Source organism: Arctopsyche grandis, chromosome 6 (genome assembly GCF_051622035.1).
Source record: "Arctopsyche grandis isolate Sample6627 chromosome 6, ASM5162203v2, whole genome shotgun sequence".
NCBI classification, from domain to species: Eukaryota; Metazoa; Arthropoda; class Insecta; order Trichoptera; family Hydropsychidae; genus Arctopsyche; species Arctopsyche grandis.
In genome coordinates, this window is record NC_135360.1 from 28618537 (window position 1) to 28635571 (window position 17035).

General features: G+C 32.4%; 2 protein-coding genes across 4 annotated transcripts in view; one reads left to right on the forward strand and one right to left on the reverse strand.

The window, feature by feature from the left end:
• The window catches only part of LOC143912906 (tachykinin-like peptides receptor 99D), a 212264-nt gene that overhangs the window by 163844 nt on the left and 31385 nt on the right, over positions 1-17035 (reverse strand). The window lies entirely within an intron of this gene.
• Positions 264-3394, forward strand: CREG (Cellular Repressor of E1A-stimulated Genes). 3 transcript variants are annotated; one of them, XM_077432358.1, is made up of 6 exons: positions 264-440; positions 549-733; positions 952-1106; positions 1254-1373; positions 1453-1534; positions 1605-3394. In XM_077432358.1, exons 2-6 carry the CDS (start codon positions 559-561, stop codon positions 1766-1768), a joined length of 696 nt encoding a protein of 231 aa, XP_077288484.1. In that variant the 5' UTR covers positions 264-440; positions 549-558; the 3' UTR covers positions 1769-3394. The 3 variants fall into 3 exon arrangements, with proteins under 3 accessions (XP_077288484.1, XP_077288483.1, XP_077288486.1); XM_077432357.1 differs by having other exon boundaries at positions 359-467; XM_077432360.1 differs by having other exon boundaries at positions 365-478.

Genomic DNA, 17035 nt, shown 5'->3' on the forward strand with positions numbered 1-17035 from the left:
GATTGTACATATATAAACGGATGTGACGTCATGTAATGAAAAACTCACTTATTGAAACAATAGATTTTGTAAAGCTTTATGACTTTCGTTTTGCTTGGTCATTTCTATCTCGGATAAGAGATAAAAATGACCACTGACACGAAAGCCATGTGAAAAGCAAAGGAGGTATGTAAAAACAGAACCACAGAACCGACACATTTATTTATTTATTTTTTTACTTAATAACTGAATATGCCATAGCCCATGTGATAATATTTCATCGGGCACAACACTAGTTGAACAATAATTGTACACGATAACATAATTTGAGAACGGTTTGTGATCCCTGGGCAATTATCGAATGACGGATATTTATATCGCTGTCGCATCAGATTTCTCAGTCGTTCCAATACAATTCCACGCGACAGTTCAAAGTGAAAATCCCCGCAATATTTACTACCGTATTTACTATTTACATATCATCACACGTGATAATTTTGTACTACTGACCTTAACATTGACGCACATTCCAGTACTTAATAACTACGCCAATTCGAAATTATTTACAGAACTCAAAAGATGAAGGGCTTTTATTTTTTAATATGCTGCACTTTCTTAACCGTTAACCGAATTGATTCTGGAACTACACGTGAACCACGAAATATCTTCAAAACTCCCACAATCATCAATGCCATAGTGCCTCCAAACCATAAAGACTATGTGGCGATGGCACGGTTTGTCGTACATCAAGCAGGTAGGCAAAACATTTATTCTAATTACATTAGACGTTGATTCTCCAACCTTTGTTTTGTCTATAATTAACATACGCTATCATGTCACTATCTACATGTTCATTTGCATTCTACATATACATATATATTGTTGCTAAGTAAAGCAATTCCAAAATACGATAAGAGAATACGTAGGTACATTATACCAATAGTGACTCAACAAACAATTCTTATTCCACAGATTGGGCATCTGTCGCAACTTTATCCACGATTCAAAAGATAAAGAACTATCCTTTCACGAATATAGCATCAATGAGCGACGGAACTGTGGACCATTCGATCGGAATACCGTATTTTTATTTGACACCGCTCGATTTTGCATCGAAAGACTTGACGGTGAGTGTTTTGACCCCTACACTTATTTCTTTCACTCGGTTCTAAATTGGCTCAATATATATATATATATATATATATATATATATATATATATATATATATATATATATATATATATATATTAATGCGACTTAATATCGTATTCAGGAAGATAGTAGATGTACAATTTCTGTAACCTTGGAAGAGACATCATATTGTCGGCAGCAAAATTACGACCCCGATGACCCCAGATGTGCCCGCGTAATGTTATCAGGTCGAATGGTCACTGTGAGTAAACAGTTTAATCAATTTATGTTTACAATTATAACGATAAAATCAAAATCAATTATTTATCACTTCTTTCTAGCTCAAAAATGGTACGGAAGAATACGATTTCGCCAAGGAAGCCTTATTTACCAGACATCATTCAATGGCTAATTTGCCGGCAGGTAAAAATCGTGCTGAAAAGTTTCATTACCATACATCAAAAACTGTTCTAAATTTGTTGACAATTTTCAGATCACAAGTTTTACGTTACAAAACTTCAACTGGAGCAGATTGTTATGTTGGATTGGTTCGGTGGACCGGCATACATTTCAATCGACGAATATTTGGCATATAGCAGTAAAAACATTTACAAATCTGCACCATTTACGGCTTTTGTAAAAGAAGATTTAAACTGATGTATATGAATGGTGTCGATTACTAATCTCGTGGTTTTTGAAAAATATGTTCATCGTGTGTGTCTGTCTGTGTATTTATAAGATACTTTGAAACCGTTAATTTAAGCTAATTGAAGAATAAAAACATCTCCCCCAAAAATGAAAATATTTAATTAAATAACAACAAAATAACATAAATTTGTTTGTAAGGATTTTTTAATGTACATAAATAAAAGTAAAATTTTAAAATAAAACCGTTTTGCATGAAAACTGTCTTGGTTGTTGAGTATCATATAATAAATCAATGCCTTTCATTAGAAATAAATCATCTTAATGTTTTTGCCGGATAAAAATCATTTAAAATAAGATGAAGAAAAGCTCATAAAATAATGGATATTTTTATTAGCTTTAGAAGTTCTACAAAAATTAAAAAAAAAAAGAGAGTAAGTTTTTTTCTATCATAATATGATCCATGTGCGGACATTTGGCCGAATTGACACTTGGCCGATGGACGTTATGCCGACGGATTATTGGCCGAAAGGACATTTGGCCAAATAGACATTCGGCTGAACTGACACTAGGCAGAACGAAATTTTTAATTGTTTAAATTTATTTCTTACTAGTGGTTTTACCCGGCTTCGCTCAGTATTTGTAATATAAACAGCTTAAACATGGCTAATATAATAGTAAACATTAATTTGTATTTGTATTTGAATCGAAAAAAAAATAATATTCAACGATATCTATATTGTCATAAAAAAAATTGATTTGTTTTCGATGCTCCCGATCAAAATTACATAAATTAAACCTTACATCGTTACAAAGTCTCTTTCAAAATTGTATATTTATTTTTTAAATAATAAAATGAGTAAATAAAATAAAAATCTGCTAAATAAATTTGAGCGATTAAAAATTTCATTCGACTTAATATCCGTTCGGCCAAGTGTCCCTTCGGCTAAATGTCCGTCGATCCATGGAACAACGGTTTAGAACCACATATGTACATATGTATGTAGTATATGTACATATGTACATATGGTTTATCTAGAAATTGGTTTTTTGTCCATTTTGAGAAATATCTCACAAATATATATTAAATATATTAAATATAATGTTTTGCGTTTAATAATATTGAAAACCAGTGGTGGCCTTTAATACGTATATTTTACTTTTCCAAGAATCTGGACAAATTGAATTAAAATAAGTGATAACACTTAGCGAATTAAGTCAAACAGAAATATTGTTTTGGGAACTGAAAATTGGACTAACGCCACTTACAAATCAAACGGCCCTAATTTTTACGTTACAGAGTTACGTTTTTACGTTAAATATTGATTTAAGTTGAATTATCTCACTTAAAAAATCAGTCGTTAAAAATAAATTCTTCGAACAATAAAAGACTTTAAATTTTCCAAAATCCAAAAGTATTTGGAACTGAAAATTGGATTTCCGCTATTTTCAAATATAACAGTTCAATATTATAAAATGTATTTCCAATAATACCATTATTAAAAAATGGTGATTTTATGGTTATTGTATAATACATGCTTGAGATTAAAAAATTTATCATCTTACTTTAAAAGAAAAAAATCCTTTACCTATGATATGTGCACATGTGTATGTATCTCTTATTGTTAGGCCAAACGACAACATAAAAGAAAAAAACTAAAAGACAATGGTGCAAAAAGTAAACAGTCCTATTTAGATATAAAACAATGAGTGTGCTGAACTACTAGACTCAGCTGCGAAATAAACGGAGGGAGTTTTGTCGGACAACTTGTTTGCTTCGTATTAAAAAGGACAAGCTTAACTTTTTTCAAAGAAATAGTAAAAGAACGAAAGCTTCTCCTCCCGCAAAAAATGTTTAATTCATATCGTGCGCCATATTTCATTTTTTTGAAAGTGTAAAAGCTAACGAAATCAAAGATTCAAGTATGCAAATGAGAGCAAAACAGACCGATAAAAGTTCGAGTTAAAAATTCCCGTCAAGTTTAGAGATCGAATCGAGTGTTTCACTCGAGTTAAAACAAATTCCCTTAATCTTTTACTTTTCCGCTTTTCTTCGAGAAACCCGGGAAGAGACAAGTTCAGACAAAGACGTTTTAAAATAAGCCACACGATCCACACGACATACCATTAAAATAAAAAAAATGAAACGAACTCTTCAAAATGTGACTGAAAACGATAGAAACGTGAGGCGAATGAAATGAATGTTTTTTTTTAGCCTTTTATATATCAAGTTGAATGGTCATACTCATCTCATCCAATCTCCATATACCAACATACATACATACATATTATAATATATTTACTTTTTGACGTGACAAAAGGCTTGCATATACTTTGTACATATGTCGCGAAAGAATAAAGTGTCATTCTCAACAATAAAATAAATAAAATCGAAATAGAATTACGTGCGAGAATGAGCATTTGATGTTCTGAAAAATGAATTGAAAATTTTAACGGTAAAATTGATTTAAAGTTTCAATCAATTAAATCAACAAATTGAGTACAGCTGCTTTACAGTTGTCTTCAACCGTATGAATTATCAAATCAGTATTTTTATAACTGTGGTGATTTCTGTATTCATTGATCGGCATAAATCAACGATTAGCATGTAATGCTTTCAATTGTGTAGTCACGGGTTCTATCCTATTTGCTGCTGGCCAAACCTTGGATATGTGACTCCAAGGTTGAACGTTTCCTATAAAATTTTGACAATTTATCTGATTTTATTGAAACGGTTACAACAAATTGGCAACCCTGTCCTATCCCTTTCACAAAAATGTCTTTGTGTCTGCTTATCGTTTGACCGTAGATGTCGTATTTAATAAATGGGTTTATACCTGTTTGAATAATTCTTAATCTATGTAGCACATTCATTGTGTTGGAGAAATATGTTAGACGAGTGTGCATGATTGATTGAACAAATAAAATGAATAACTACATAAGTATTATTGCTATGCGATAGATAATCTCTGATTTATTTGGATTTAATTCAAATGCGACATTTTCGATCTTTTTGAGGCTACCAATAATATGCACCACTAGTGTTTTGACCGTTGATTTCAGCCGGAGGCTTTGGAAAGGAATTTATACACGAATTAAAATAAAGTTATATGTTACATACCTACATATATATAAATATAATGTAAGGTAATTTATAGGCGTGCGCGCGTATCACATAATGCGCCTTTATCCCGCGTCGAAATGATGAATGAATATTTGTGAGTGTGTGTCTTCGTGGATGTGTGTATATCTGTACACTCCTGCGCACCTGACGTATACCCTACCCGTTCCAACTCGCTCAATATCAGGAGCACATGCCAGACGCTCCAATCCCTCCCCCCACTTCCCCGAATAAAAGAAATGTGTCGTTGGACATATGCTCGATCCCCACGTGGTCGAATTTTTTCAAATACCCTTTAAATATATTTAATTTAATATTTATATTTAATTGTTTAATATGAAAAAAAGGTAAAAACTACCTACCTACCTACCTAATTCTATACCTACCTAAAAATTCACTAATTAAATTAATTTTAAATAGATGGCGGTAAATTCTCTGCTAAGAGGAAATATTGGTAGGAAATAGTATATAAATATAGATTTTTTTTATTATTTTGTTATTGTATTCGTATATAATAATAAGGCATGCAATTCCCGTTCCCGTTCCTGTTCCCGTTCCCTTTGCGTTCCCGTCCCCGTTTCAAGTGATGGTTGGAGTTCAACAACGTCTCTTCGACGCCGTGTTGTCATAAACCAACTGGTAACGTGGTTACCAATGAAAACATTTCTTTGACTACACAACGGAGCTTCAAACTTTCGCGTCGTTAAAATTGTAATTACGAATATTATTATTAAGAGGTTTTTTCCCTGTGTTTTACACAATAATCTTCCCGGACATGCATACAACAAATCCTGAAAGTTCCATCGTAATCGGTTCAGTGGTTTTGGAGCCTATACGAGACAAACAGATAGACAGACAAACAGACATTTAATTGTACATATATATATAAATTCAAAATTGCAAGAAATTAAATTCAAAATTGCAACATTTTCCGCATAACAAGCAGTTACACTTACGTCTCAAATTTTATCCGTCTATTCATAGGATAGTTTCTCGCAAAGGATTTGAGAAATGTATAAGGTTGAATCCTTTGACAATGGTTATGCTCGCCGTTCATTTATGGCATATGAAAAATTTCCGCGCACTAAGTTATTCCGTGAAAAGAAGGCACGGAACTTTTTATGTTGGGTCTCCAGATTCTAGATTCATGAAATCTCGAGACACAGTGCTACTTTGGAATCCATTCGAGCTGCTCGAGCGCCGAGACTAAGTTTTCCCATGCGTGGAAAATACGCTCGGGGCACGGATGCTGGGGACGGATGGTTTGCTTCCCGGTTATTATTATTTGAAACCGCGTCCTTTGTGTTTCTGATATGAAATGTTCGACGAGGAGATATTCCGGTCTTCTCGGCGAGACGAAAATTAAAATTCACCTTGCGGTGTTGAGTTGAATGTGAGCCCGTTGAAATAAAACCACACCTCGACATTTTAATCTTCCATGCAAATATGCACACGGCGAAGCAATCAATCGCGAGTTTTCTGCAATCGGGTTTTTTTTTTCAAACACAAAAAGTCTGAATTGGCCGTTCGGATCTGAAACACGGTAGAGCGAGCTGATGATGTTGAACACTTTTAAAACAATTTCATTTGCAAAGTATAGCGAAAGATACTTGCATATATGTAGATAAATGTATGCAGGTATATATGAGCTATTATAATTGCTATTGTTTTTTATGATTATGTATAAATGTATTATTTTCTGTGTATATACATATATTTATATTTATTTTTCTTTCTCTGTTTTCTTTTATAAGACATTCCCTTCTTTGTTGTTTTTTATAATTTGTAATTATTATTATTATTATTATAAGTTGTGTATATATATATGTTTTGTTTTTGTTATGTCTAATTTCTTTAATTATTATTTTTTTTCCATTCTTTACTGTTATATTTTTGACCATTGTGGTGCATTAGGAACTCCTGTAATGCTACAATGGTCGAAACTTATAAATAAATAAATAATCGAATGTGGAATAAGTCCACTTAAAAAATTAAATGTAATATTTTGCGTCTAATAATATTTAAAAATACTAGTGGCTTTGTAATACGTTTATTCTTCTCTTCTGAGATTCTGGACATATCGAATTAAAAGAAGTGATGACAATTTGTGAATTAAGACAAACAGAAATAGTGTTTTTTGAACTAACAATTGGAATTCCGCCACTTTCAATGTTGATGAAAATTATTTAATTATTTCAATATATGTAGGTACATTCAATATTGCAAAAGAAAGAAAATTAAGTTTGAAACATAAAATTGTGATTATTTCATTCATAATTTTCCAACATTAATCATGTTTGAAATGTAATGAAAAATTCAAAATAATCCACTGTGATGCGGAAAATTTCACTTTTACACAGTTTATAACACGGAAAATATAATTTTCACCAAAAAACGGGCTACTAGAATAACGTATTTTGTGAACAAAAGTCTGTATGTGTGTTATAAGACAAGTTGTGATGTTTGAGAAACCGTTAGGAAAGACTAATTGCTAGAGATTACTCTTTGGATTTATCTACAAAACAAATCTCAACTTTAATCGCCAATTAGCGCTGTATTATTTGTTTATTTAAGAAGAGCAAAATCAGTGTTAATATTGCTATATAACACTAAACATCAAAAGGGAATGACAAGTTTGTCTGAACTTGTCATTCCCTTTTGATCAATCACGTTTTTATTTACTTGTCGGAGCGAAGACTAATCAATAATTACTAAATTCGAATATGACAATGATTTTTGTTGGCTTTTTATTATTTTGATTTTGTTGGCTTTCTCTCGTTTAAGAGATAACCAGCAGCGTGGACTAGTTGTAAGCATATTATGCTTTCAAGTAGAGTGGTCACGGTTAGATTCCCACTAGTAGCTGTTGGCTAACTCCAGGACGATTTGCCATTTTTTCTGATTTTCATTGAAACGTTTCATTTGATTTAGCATCTCTTTTCCAATCACTCTTGCAAATCTCAAGTTATTCAGCATCTTGAGATTTGCCAATTTGTATAATAAAATGATGCAAAAATTTCAACATAGATATCACTGTGAGTGATTTTTGTATGAATTCGGATTGTATAAAGGTTTGTATTGATTGTTTTGACCATATTGTATATATATTAGTATACTCGTCGCTTTGGAGCCATCTGTAAAAAGAGTACATGTTCAATTAAAATAAAAATAAAAATATGAGCGTTAACAGATTTTTGGCTTTTGCAGTCTTTGATTCAAAATCTGGTAATACTGTGCCAAAAGTGAGTATTGTAATCAATATTTAGATGCTTTTTCTATTGATTATGATTTTTATCGCTTTAAAATACGTATAACCAATCATTTAGCGAATTTCAAAAGTCAAAAATACATTTTTTCCCGTAATACTATGAGCTAATCTCGCAATAAATCGTTTATAAAATTTGGTTTCCGATCTCAGATTTTTTTTTATTTTATCTCAAAGTACTAATAGATACATAGATGATTTTAAATTTCAATATGAAATGTACTAGACTCATTGCTCAGGCTTCTACAGTCTTTTACTCAAAACCCCAGTATTGTTGTGATAAAAATGAGTATTAAAATCAATAATCAAATGTTTTTTCTCTAGATTGTAATTTTTGATTACTTAAAAATACTTGAAATTTATCTGGCTAATTTTAAATGTCAAAAATATACTTTTTTTATACATTTTTTCTCGATGGATTGGGTCAGTTTTATATTTTACTACCTTAACAAGGAGGTTTATGCGAATTGATTTTTATTGTCAATATTTTTTTGTTTATCAAAAGTTACTAATTCCTGCGGTAAATGATTTTAAATTGAGTTTAAAAATACACAAAAATAGATAATGCAAGAGCAAAATAAAGAATGGAGAGTAATACATTCATTAAAGTAATACATATGTATGTAAGTTCAAAAATAGTAATGCTACATTTATAAAAAGTAAAATAACGTATCACATTTTATTATCGGGGTGAAAACATGACTCGAATTTGAATTCGCAACATGTGGCAATTAATGACGAGATTACCAATACTCAACCACTGACTATTATACAAAATTCGATACAGAAATCGTATCAAAACTAGCTACAAGTTGTATACAATTATCATTAGCCTAAAAGCATTAAAGTATAACCTAGGCCAACAATAGAAAACATTGCCAATCGGATTTGCGCCAATGGATGTAATATCATGTTCACGATATCTAAATACGTATGATATTTCATTCTAATCAAATCAATAACAAATTTTATCTACATTTACAAATACAAACAGCAATCGTATAACAAATTTGTTCCATTAGCGCTCGACGGAAAGTTTCGATTTTTACTTCTCGGTCTCAAAGCTTTCAACTTTTGATGATTCGAGAGTTGTTTGCCTCGACGCAATTGATACACAGCGAATTAAATACGGTGCCTAATTAAGCAATATCCATTTTGATTTGGAAAATTAATTTGGGCCCGCATTTTCGAGCGAAAATTGCGAACGGAGAGAGTAGCGCCGCTCGTTAAATTTGTTTTGTTCGAAGAGGAGTGAGTTTTCCGAGGAAAATCCATGCAAAATTCACCATTTCAGACGGCCAGCACCCGAATGATAAAAGATTTTCTTCGACATCGTGACGGATGCGTGTACCTACCGTGCAAGAGTGAACCAAGTCTTCGGGAAAATCCCCGCGAACTAATTCAATAACGGGCTGAACGCTTCTGCGTCATACTCTAATAATAATCAAACTTGGTTCATAAAGGAAGCGCTTGATATATTCATAGCTTCTATGTACTAGGATAACTTCATATAATGTAATTATTTCGCGTGTACGTAAGTAGATCTTGATCATGGTTTTTTTAATGTAGAAATTCATTCGTCAATGTTACATATACAAGATACATAATACATATATTCATTTAACCAGCAGCTTGGTCTAGTAGTGAAGGTTGTATTCTTTAGTGCAAGGTGTTACGGGATCGATTCCTACTATAGTCTTGTTGTTGGCCAGACCTTGGTTTGTCGAGGTCGATCGTTTCTTATCAGATTTTGCCAATTTTTCTGATTATCATTGAAACGGTTCCTGTCAAATTTGCTTTTCCTTCACAATTTTCTGTTGCAAGCCTTGAGTTATTGTTATATCTCAATTTTCGCCAGATTTTTCACCATAGTTGTCTCTGTGGTTGTTTATCGAATGTAAAAATTCGTATTGTTACATGAAAAATGTTATTAATCGTATTTATACTATGTTTATAATATCTGACCATAGACGTCAGGTATTGTTTCGATTTACATGTGTATGTATGTAATAATTATGTATTTAGATGTCTCGTTAATTATGAGTTTTCATTGTCTTGTAATAAATTAGCCATAGTGACGACCTGGAGTTAATCAGTAATGTCACTATGGCGAAATTGTAAAAAATAAATAAATAAATATCGATATACGATATAAATCAATTGCTATGTCTTTCATTGTAGTCATACTCATATCTTTGGAGAACGAAGATATGTAAACGTTTGCTTTAAGTTTATAATATCTTGTATGAAGTCCTGTAAATTACCGTAATAAATCTGATATTATTTTTGAAAATGTACTGTTTAATTTGTACACACTTTATTGAAACTTGAATAACAAGAATAGGCATATTAAATATAATTATATGTCCTAAATTAAAAATACTATCGAAGGTTCAGCACAAATTCAAAAGTACACTTTCAAAATAAATAAACTAATCTTATTTTATCATTACTGTGTTCTATTGGATTTTTCTTATACATAAGACCTCTCTTCAATGTTTACATATATTATTTGTTTTTGTATTTATTTTCTTTCTTATATTTGTTTATATAAGCGTTGCGCGATTTTGTCGCCGAGCTATTTTGGTTTGCGATTTTGTCCAGCGCGGTTTAGTCAGGACATAATTTTCATGCTAATTTTTGTTTACATTTTATTACATTTTGATATTTAATTTTTATTTTTGTTTCTTTTGATTGTTTTTTCATGTATGTATATATATCCTAGCTATAGTGACGCCCTGGAGTATATCTGTAATGTCATTATAGCTTAACTGTAGTAAATAAATAAATTTAGACACAGAATTGTCACATTAAATAAATACAAACTTTAACAGTCTAGTTTTCCAGGTAACAATATAATACAAAACACGTGTATCTACGAAGAGAAAATATGTATGTGTGTACATAATCAGCACCTATTGAATTAATCTGTCTCAATAATCACGATGCAGTTATTTTTTTTCGCAAGATTTTAAAAGAGAATGCAGAGGTTTGTTGTTTTCGCAAACTATTCTTGGAATTCGCGTAATGGAGAGTATATTCGCGGGCCGTACAACTTTGAACGAATGTTGCTTAAAATAAACCCTTTCAATAAGAAATTCCCCGCAGGGCTTCAACTTGTAAACGGGAATTGTCTGGTTTGCGAAAATATTTTGCTTCCTGTGTATAGGGTTACGAAATTTGGAATTATCAACCGAGATGAGCGAGAGGTGGAAAAAGTTGAGAAAAATTCAAAAAACGCGTTAGAGAATAAATAATTTGACTTTAACGTTATATTATAAACAATATTGTATGGGATTGTCATTGTACAATCACCAAAGACTACAAAATTTTAGGATTTTAATAATTTGAAATTATATATACACTGAAAATTAACGCATACTTTTAATATACACTTGAATAAGCAATTTTGCATATATCATAGCACTGAAATTAATTTCAGCACTAAAGGCGACGCTGAAAAAATATTTTTAATACGTGCAAACGAACTTCAGGTGCTTTAATTGCGCTCATTTATCAAACGGTGTGTGTGTGAGTATTTCAAATATACGCTTTTTTTAATAATCACCGATTTCAAAACTTTTTGCCCGACATAGTTTTATATTGCGCAGATTTGAAGCGTATAATTGGTAATTATGAATATATACCCATGTACACATGTATGTTTGTATGTACATACATATATATGCAAATAACTATGTACCTTTGTATGTAGAATGTACGTTAGAGGGAGTGATTTTATTTTAAAATAATTTATTTCGATGTTAAATATATTTGAAGCATTTATCATAATGAAGGCGGCGCTTACAAACAAGCATCTCAATCTTCGTACGCAGTTGAGATTCGCGTAGAGCTACGTCTGGACAGTATTACTACGCGGATATGAGACGTGGACTCTGAAGACCAGGATGATTAGCCGCATTGAAGCTTTTGAGATGTGGGTTTACAGGCGTATGCTGAAGATCCCGTGGACCAAAAAAATCTCAAATGAAGCTGTCCTCGGCATGATGGGGAGAGGCAGGGAACTTGTTTCTGTCATCAAGTGGAGAAAGATGGAGTACCTCGGACACATGATACGGGGTCCAAAATACGAATTTCTCCTTTTGATAACCATGGGGAAAATGATTGGCAGGAAAAAGTTGTCTTGGCATCGAAACATGCGCATGTGGACCGATATGAGCGCCGAAGACCTATTCCTAGCCGCTGAAGACCGATGCAGATATCTTCAAATAATCGACGAGGTGGTCGCCAACGTTCGGATGCGGACAGGGCATTAAGAAGAAGAAGATAATTTGATGATATTTAAAATTGTATAAAATCAGTCGGTGCTACTTCAGTATGCGATCTACGTTAACATGCGATCTACCTTTGAATTGCAGTTGACTATTTTTACTTTATTTTATTTGTATCGTAGCCGACCTATTTTTTATTTGTATCGTAGCCGACCAATTTTTTTTTTGTATCGTAGCCGACCTATTTATAATAATTTTTGTTTTTATCTGCCGCCCCATAATGTTGTTGAAGTTTCTATCAAAGCGATATTTCTATCAAAATATCGTCAGCAGCGAATAAAATACCGACCCTAACAACCTAATCTTAAATGAATAGAGTCAACCTTAACTTAACCTAACCTAACCTAACCTGACCCATAAATAAATTAATGTTGGTTGCTACCTAAATTAAATAAATAAATATATGTTGCTCTACCAGAAGACGAGCTTTTGTCTTGTGCAAGTTTCCCTACATTTGCGCTCAATTTGTATCGAAAATGCTCTCATAGCCGGTATGTGTGAAGCAGTGGCGTGCGGTGACTTTTCAAACAAGGGATGCTGTCTCTTGTTTGAAAAAAAAAACCGACCAATTTATTTTTTTAAATTTTATTTTATTCTTCGTTCCTTTTTACAAAATTCATCGATAACCGCATCATAGAATTTTTTATTGTTTTTTAAATTTGACATTATTTTCTTTTCGATTGCAATTTTAGTAAGACCAGAGAGTCTTTCTTCACTTTGACTACTTCTGGTGAACGTTTTAATTCTTTTCATAGTCGAAAATGATCGTTCAGCCGATGCGCTCGTGGAAGGTATCGTACAAATTAATTGTATTAAACTAAATACTTGTTCCAAAACTTCTATTAGATCATCTTTCACAATTAATTCCTTTACGTCATTTATAGATTTCAAATGAAAATCTTGCGTTGAGTACATGTAAATTAATTCGCTTTTTAATTTCATCAAATCAAATTATTTTCCATAAGTTAGGTGGAGTGATTTAAATAGGATATCTGGAAAATTATTTTCATATTCTTTAAATTTTTTGACGTTAAAAAAAATTAAAAGAAATTTTAAATTTTCGATATCTCGAAATCGATTGGTTGTATTTACTGAAAGAGTTTCTAAAATTTCAGAATAGTGAAGTTTATACGTTGTTTTCACATCTTCTTCACATTCAGCATATTTTCTTTTTCTATTAAAATTTTTAGTTATTACTTTGTTCCACAATGAATCAAAATCGTCTTTTTTGTTATCTAAATATTTTACAAATTTCAAAGGTTTTTTTTTGTAAAATTTCAAATAAAAAATCTGCCGAATTAAATATTGCAGAAAATAAATGCAAATTGAAATTGAATTCAAACTCTTTTAAATAACGATGAAGGACTTCAGCATTTATGACAGCATCAGTATCCCATTCGTCTTCATCATTAATTATTTGATTAAATATTTCCATTAATTCTGTTTGATATTCTTATACCATATTTAAAATTTTGCTATTGTAGTTCCATCGTGTAGGGGCAGCAGTGGGAAATCGTTTTGTTATTTGACAATCGAGAAGGGAAATTCTTCTTGAAGACTTACAAAAAAAAGTTGAAAATGACAACATACGGCTGAAAAAACGTTTGCATCCGGATATATGTTTAACAGATTGCGACAAAACTAAATTAAATCTATGAGCGTAACAATGGACAAATAAAGAATTAGGACAAATATCTCGAATTTTTCGTTGCACTCCATTATGCTCCCCGGACATTACAGCCGCTCCATCATACGTTTGTGCAATTAATTTGTCCAAACAACCAAATTCTTCCAAGGTCTCACGTATGTGCTGAAAAAGAAAATTAGCTGTTCTATTGGGACTAACATCGACAAATCCAACTAATCTCTCCTGAATTTCATTGTTTTCATCTACATATCTAAAAATAGTAGATAGCTGAGCTTTGCGACTGATATCTGTAGATTCGTCCACAATTATGGAAACAAATTTTGATGCACGTATTTCAGTTTTAATCTCATCTAGCAAGACTTTTGATATTGCGGATACCAAGTCATTTTGTATATGGTTCGATAATCCAGTAAACACCGTAGAGTTATCTAAATGAGTTTTCAATTTTATGTCTGATTCACTCAACAGATACAGCAATTCAATATAATTCCCTCTATTTTACGATTCCTGGTGTTCAAAATGTCCTCGTAAAGATTGTTCTTGTTTTGCTAAAAAACAGATCGCGCTTATTAATTTCGACAAAATGTATCTATTTGCAGTAACTTCTTTGTTGTGCATTTCAATATTTGCTTTAAATTGAGCACTTAAAAAATTTTCTATACGAGGTCCCTTTCCAAATTTTTTAAATTGAGCAGCAGAACATATGTGAGCTTGAGAACATTCATGTCTCTTGCGCGATTTACTTAAATTGTTTAGGTCAGAAAATCTTAATTTACTCCAGACATTCACTTCTTGAGAAAATAAAATATATGGCCAACAGAATAATTTCGTTCAGTGAGCACATCCACAAATCCATGAAATTTTTTCGTATGTTTCTGTGTTAAAATACCTTTCAAATGTTTTTGTTTTAGACTGAATATTTAATATTGGTGTGGGTTTGGGGCTCTTAACAATAATCTCCTTTTCATTAAATGGGAGAGAAGCAAATCTTCTTTTCAGCACATTTTCAATTAAACAATTGCAATTATTATTGATCTCGACGACAAGTTATTTTCGATATCCATATTAAAGGCAATAATGAAAACTCGTAAGTAGTGGAACAGTAAACTAAAAATAAAGTAAGACGAAACTAATTTAAATGAAAACATAATTCAAAAGTAAAAAATAACCAACTTACAGTATAAATGATTAACTTCGTCTAAAGAAATGAATCGGCTAGCTTTTTGATAAATAACTTGGGGCGTAGCGTGCGGAAATATCGATCAACAGCGGCTTCCAAGTGAAACTCAATAGATAAGCAAACAGAGAAACCGAATCCACCGTAGAGGTTAAACAAGTGTCAACGCGTCCGCGCGAATAAGACAGCCTCATAGTGCGCATGCGCAAATGGGATCGGTCGCGACTCCGAATCCATGACGCGGGCGCAGTCAGCGTCTACACCCGTCACTCGCCACTCGTTTACGGCCGGCCGCCTATGCGAATCGTTAATAAAAATTATCAAAAGATCCTATATAATGCATCATGTAACAAAAAACACGTGATATGTGAAATATATATATTTACTCATAAACTACATCATAATCACGTACATCACTAAGAATACATCGAAGCGAAATTCAAATATTTATTAAAAATACTCTTGGCTTTTTAAAGTTATAGGGGATGCGCCGCATCCACCGCATCCATGGACCGCACGCCACTGGTGTGAAGGTGTCTGTACGGTTCAATATCGAATTTTGTTTTGTGACCTTCTTATATTCCTCAAATACATAGATAAAGTCGTGGGTTGGTCACAACCAAATTTTTATTATTATTTAACGTTCCCTTGATGCGACGAAAGTTTTTCACTAGGTCCATCGATGAAAATCCAAATTTCGCATTTATCACTCCAGCTTAATGTAAATTGTATACGTACATATGTATGTACATACATACTGTTATGTACCCCGCTTATCACTCTAGTTCCCACAATATCAAATGTACTTTTCACACGCTTATATACGTGAATAACAAAACTATAAAAATTCATGTAATTGGATATTCAGATAACACAGGAATGTGCCCAGCCCATAAGATAACAAATCATTTATATAGATCGCCATTCGATCGCATTAGTCAGTCATCATCATCGACTCCGAGAGTGACAGTCATCATCATCGACTCTGAGAGTGACAGTCGTCACCATAAAGACTCCGAGAACGCGTCCGCAAATAACGGTTAGCACAGCAGCAGAATAAAGTGAACGAAAGTTAAAGTTATAGTGAAATAGTTCTACGTGTCTCCTATTATAAAAGTCATCGTTCCATAATCTATCGTTTTTCGAATATATCTATAATATAAGATAAATGTAACATTTTAATAATAATAAAGAAACTTGGTTGGTTAACCAAGTAGTAAATAAAAATTAAATAAATATTTTCCTGGAACGTGACAATACATACATAGGTATATATGTAATGTAAAACAAAATTCTTTACTTAGACATTATTACAAACTTTGGAATAGAAGTCGTAAGCATCGACATATGTGTATAATCCGTTCTAAGAATAAAGGGCGAGTTCAAGAATAAGTAATTTGACTTTACAAACAAGTATCACGTACACGCGAGTGCTATTGTTTTATTTCATGTAAATTCTAATTGCAACTCAACTCTTTTACAACCCACCCACGAAAGTACAAACCACCCACGCAGCGAACGAGAGGTGTATAAATTTGACACCGAATATGCTAAAAAATTCAGATTGAATTCGCATACAGATGTCGAACATGGGAAAGGTCAAAAGCGTGCGCAATTAAATTTAATGGGTATGACCATTTGTCCATTCTATCAGGTCGTGTCACACGTCCCAGTTACACACACACACACAAACGACCAAAAATTAAACAAGCGATTTTCGGACAATCCGATTTCACATTTTGCCTAATGGTCCTCTATTATCCTTCCTCGAATGGA

Excerpts from the sequence above, each read along its gene's own strand:
- CREG (XM_077432358.1), top strand. The coding sequence starts at position 559 with ATGAAGGGCTTTTATTTTTTAATATGCTGCACTTTCTTAACCGTTAAC. Across the intron at positions 734-951 it reads GTTTGTCGTACATCAAGCAG|ATTGGGCATCTGTCGCAACT; the intron begins GTAGGCAAAACA and ends CTTATTCCACAG. Across the intron at positions 1,107-1,253 it reads TTGCATCGAAAGACTTGACG|GAAGATAGTAGATGTACAAT; the intron begins GTGAGTGTTTTG and ends TATCGTATTCAG.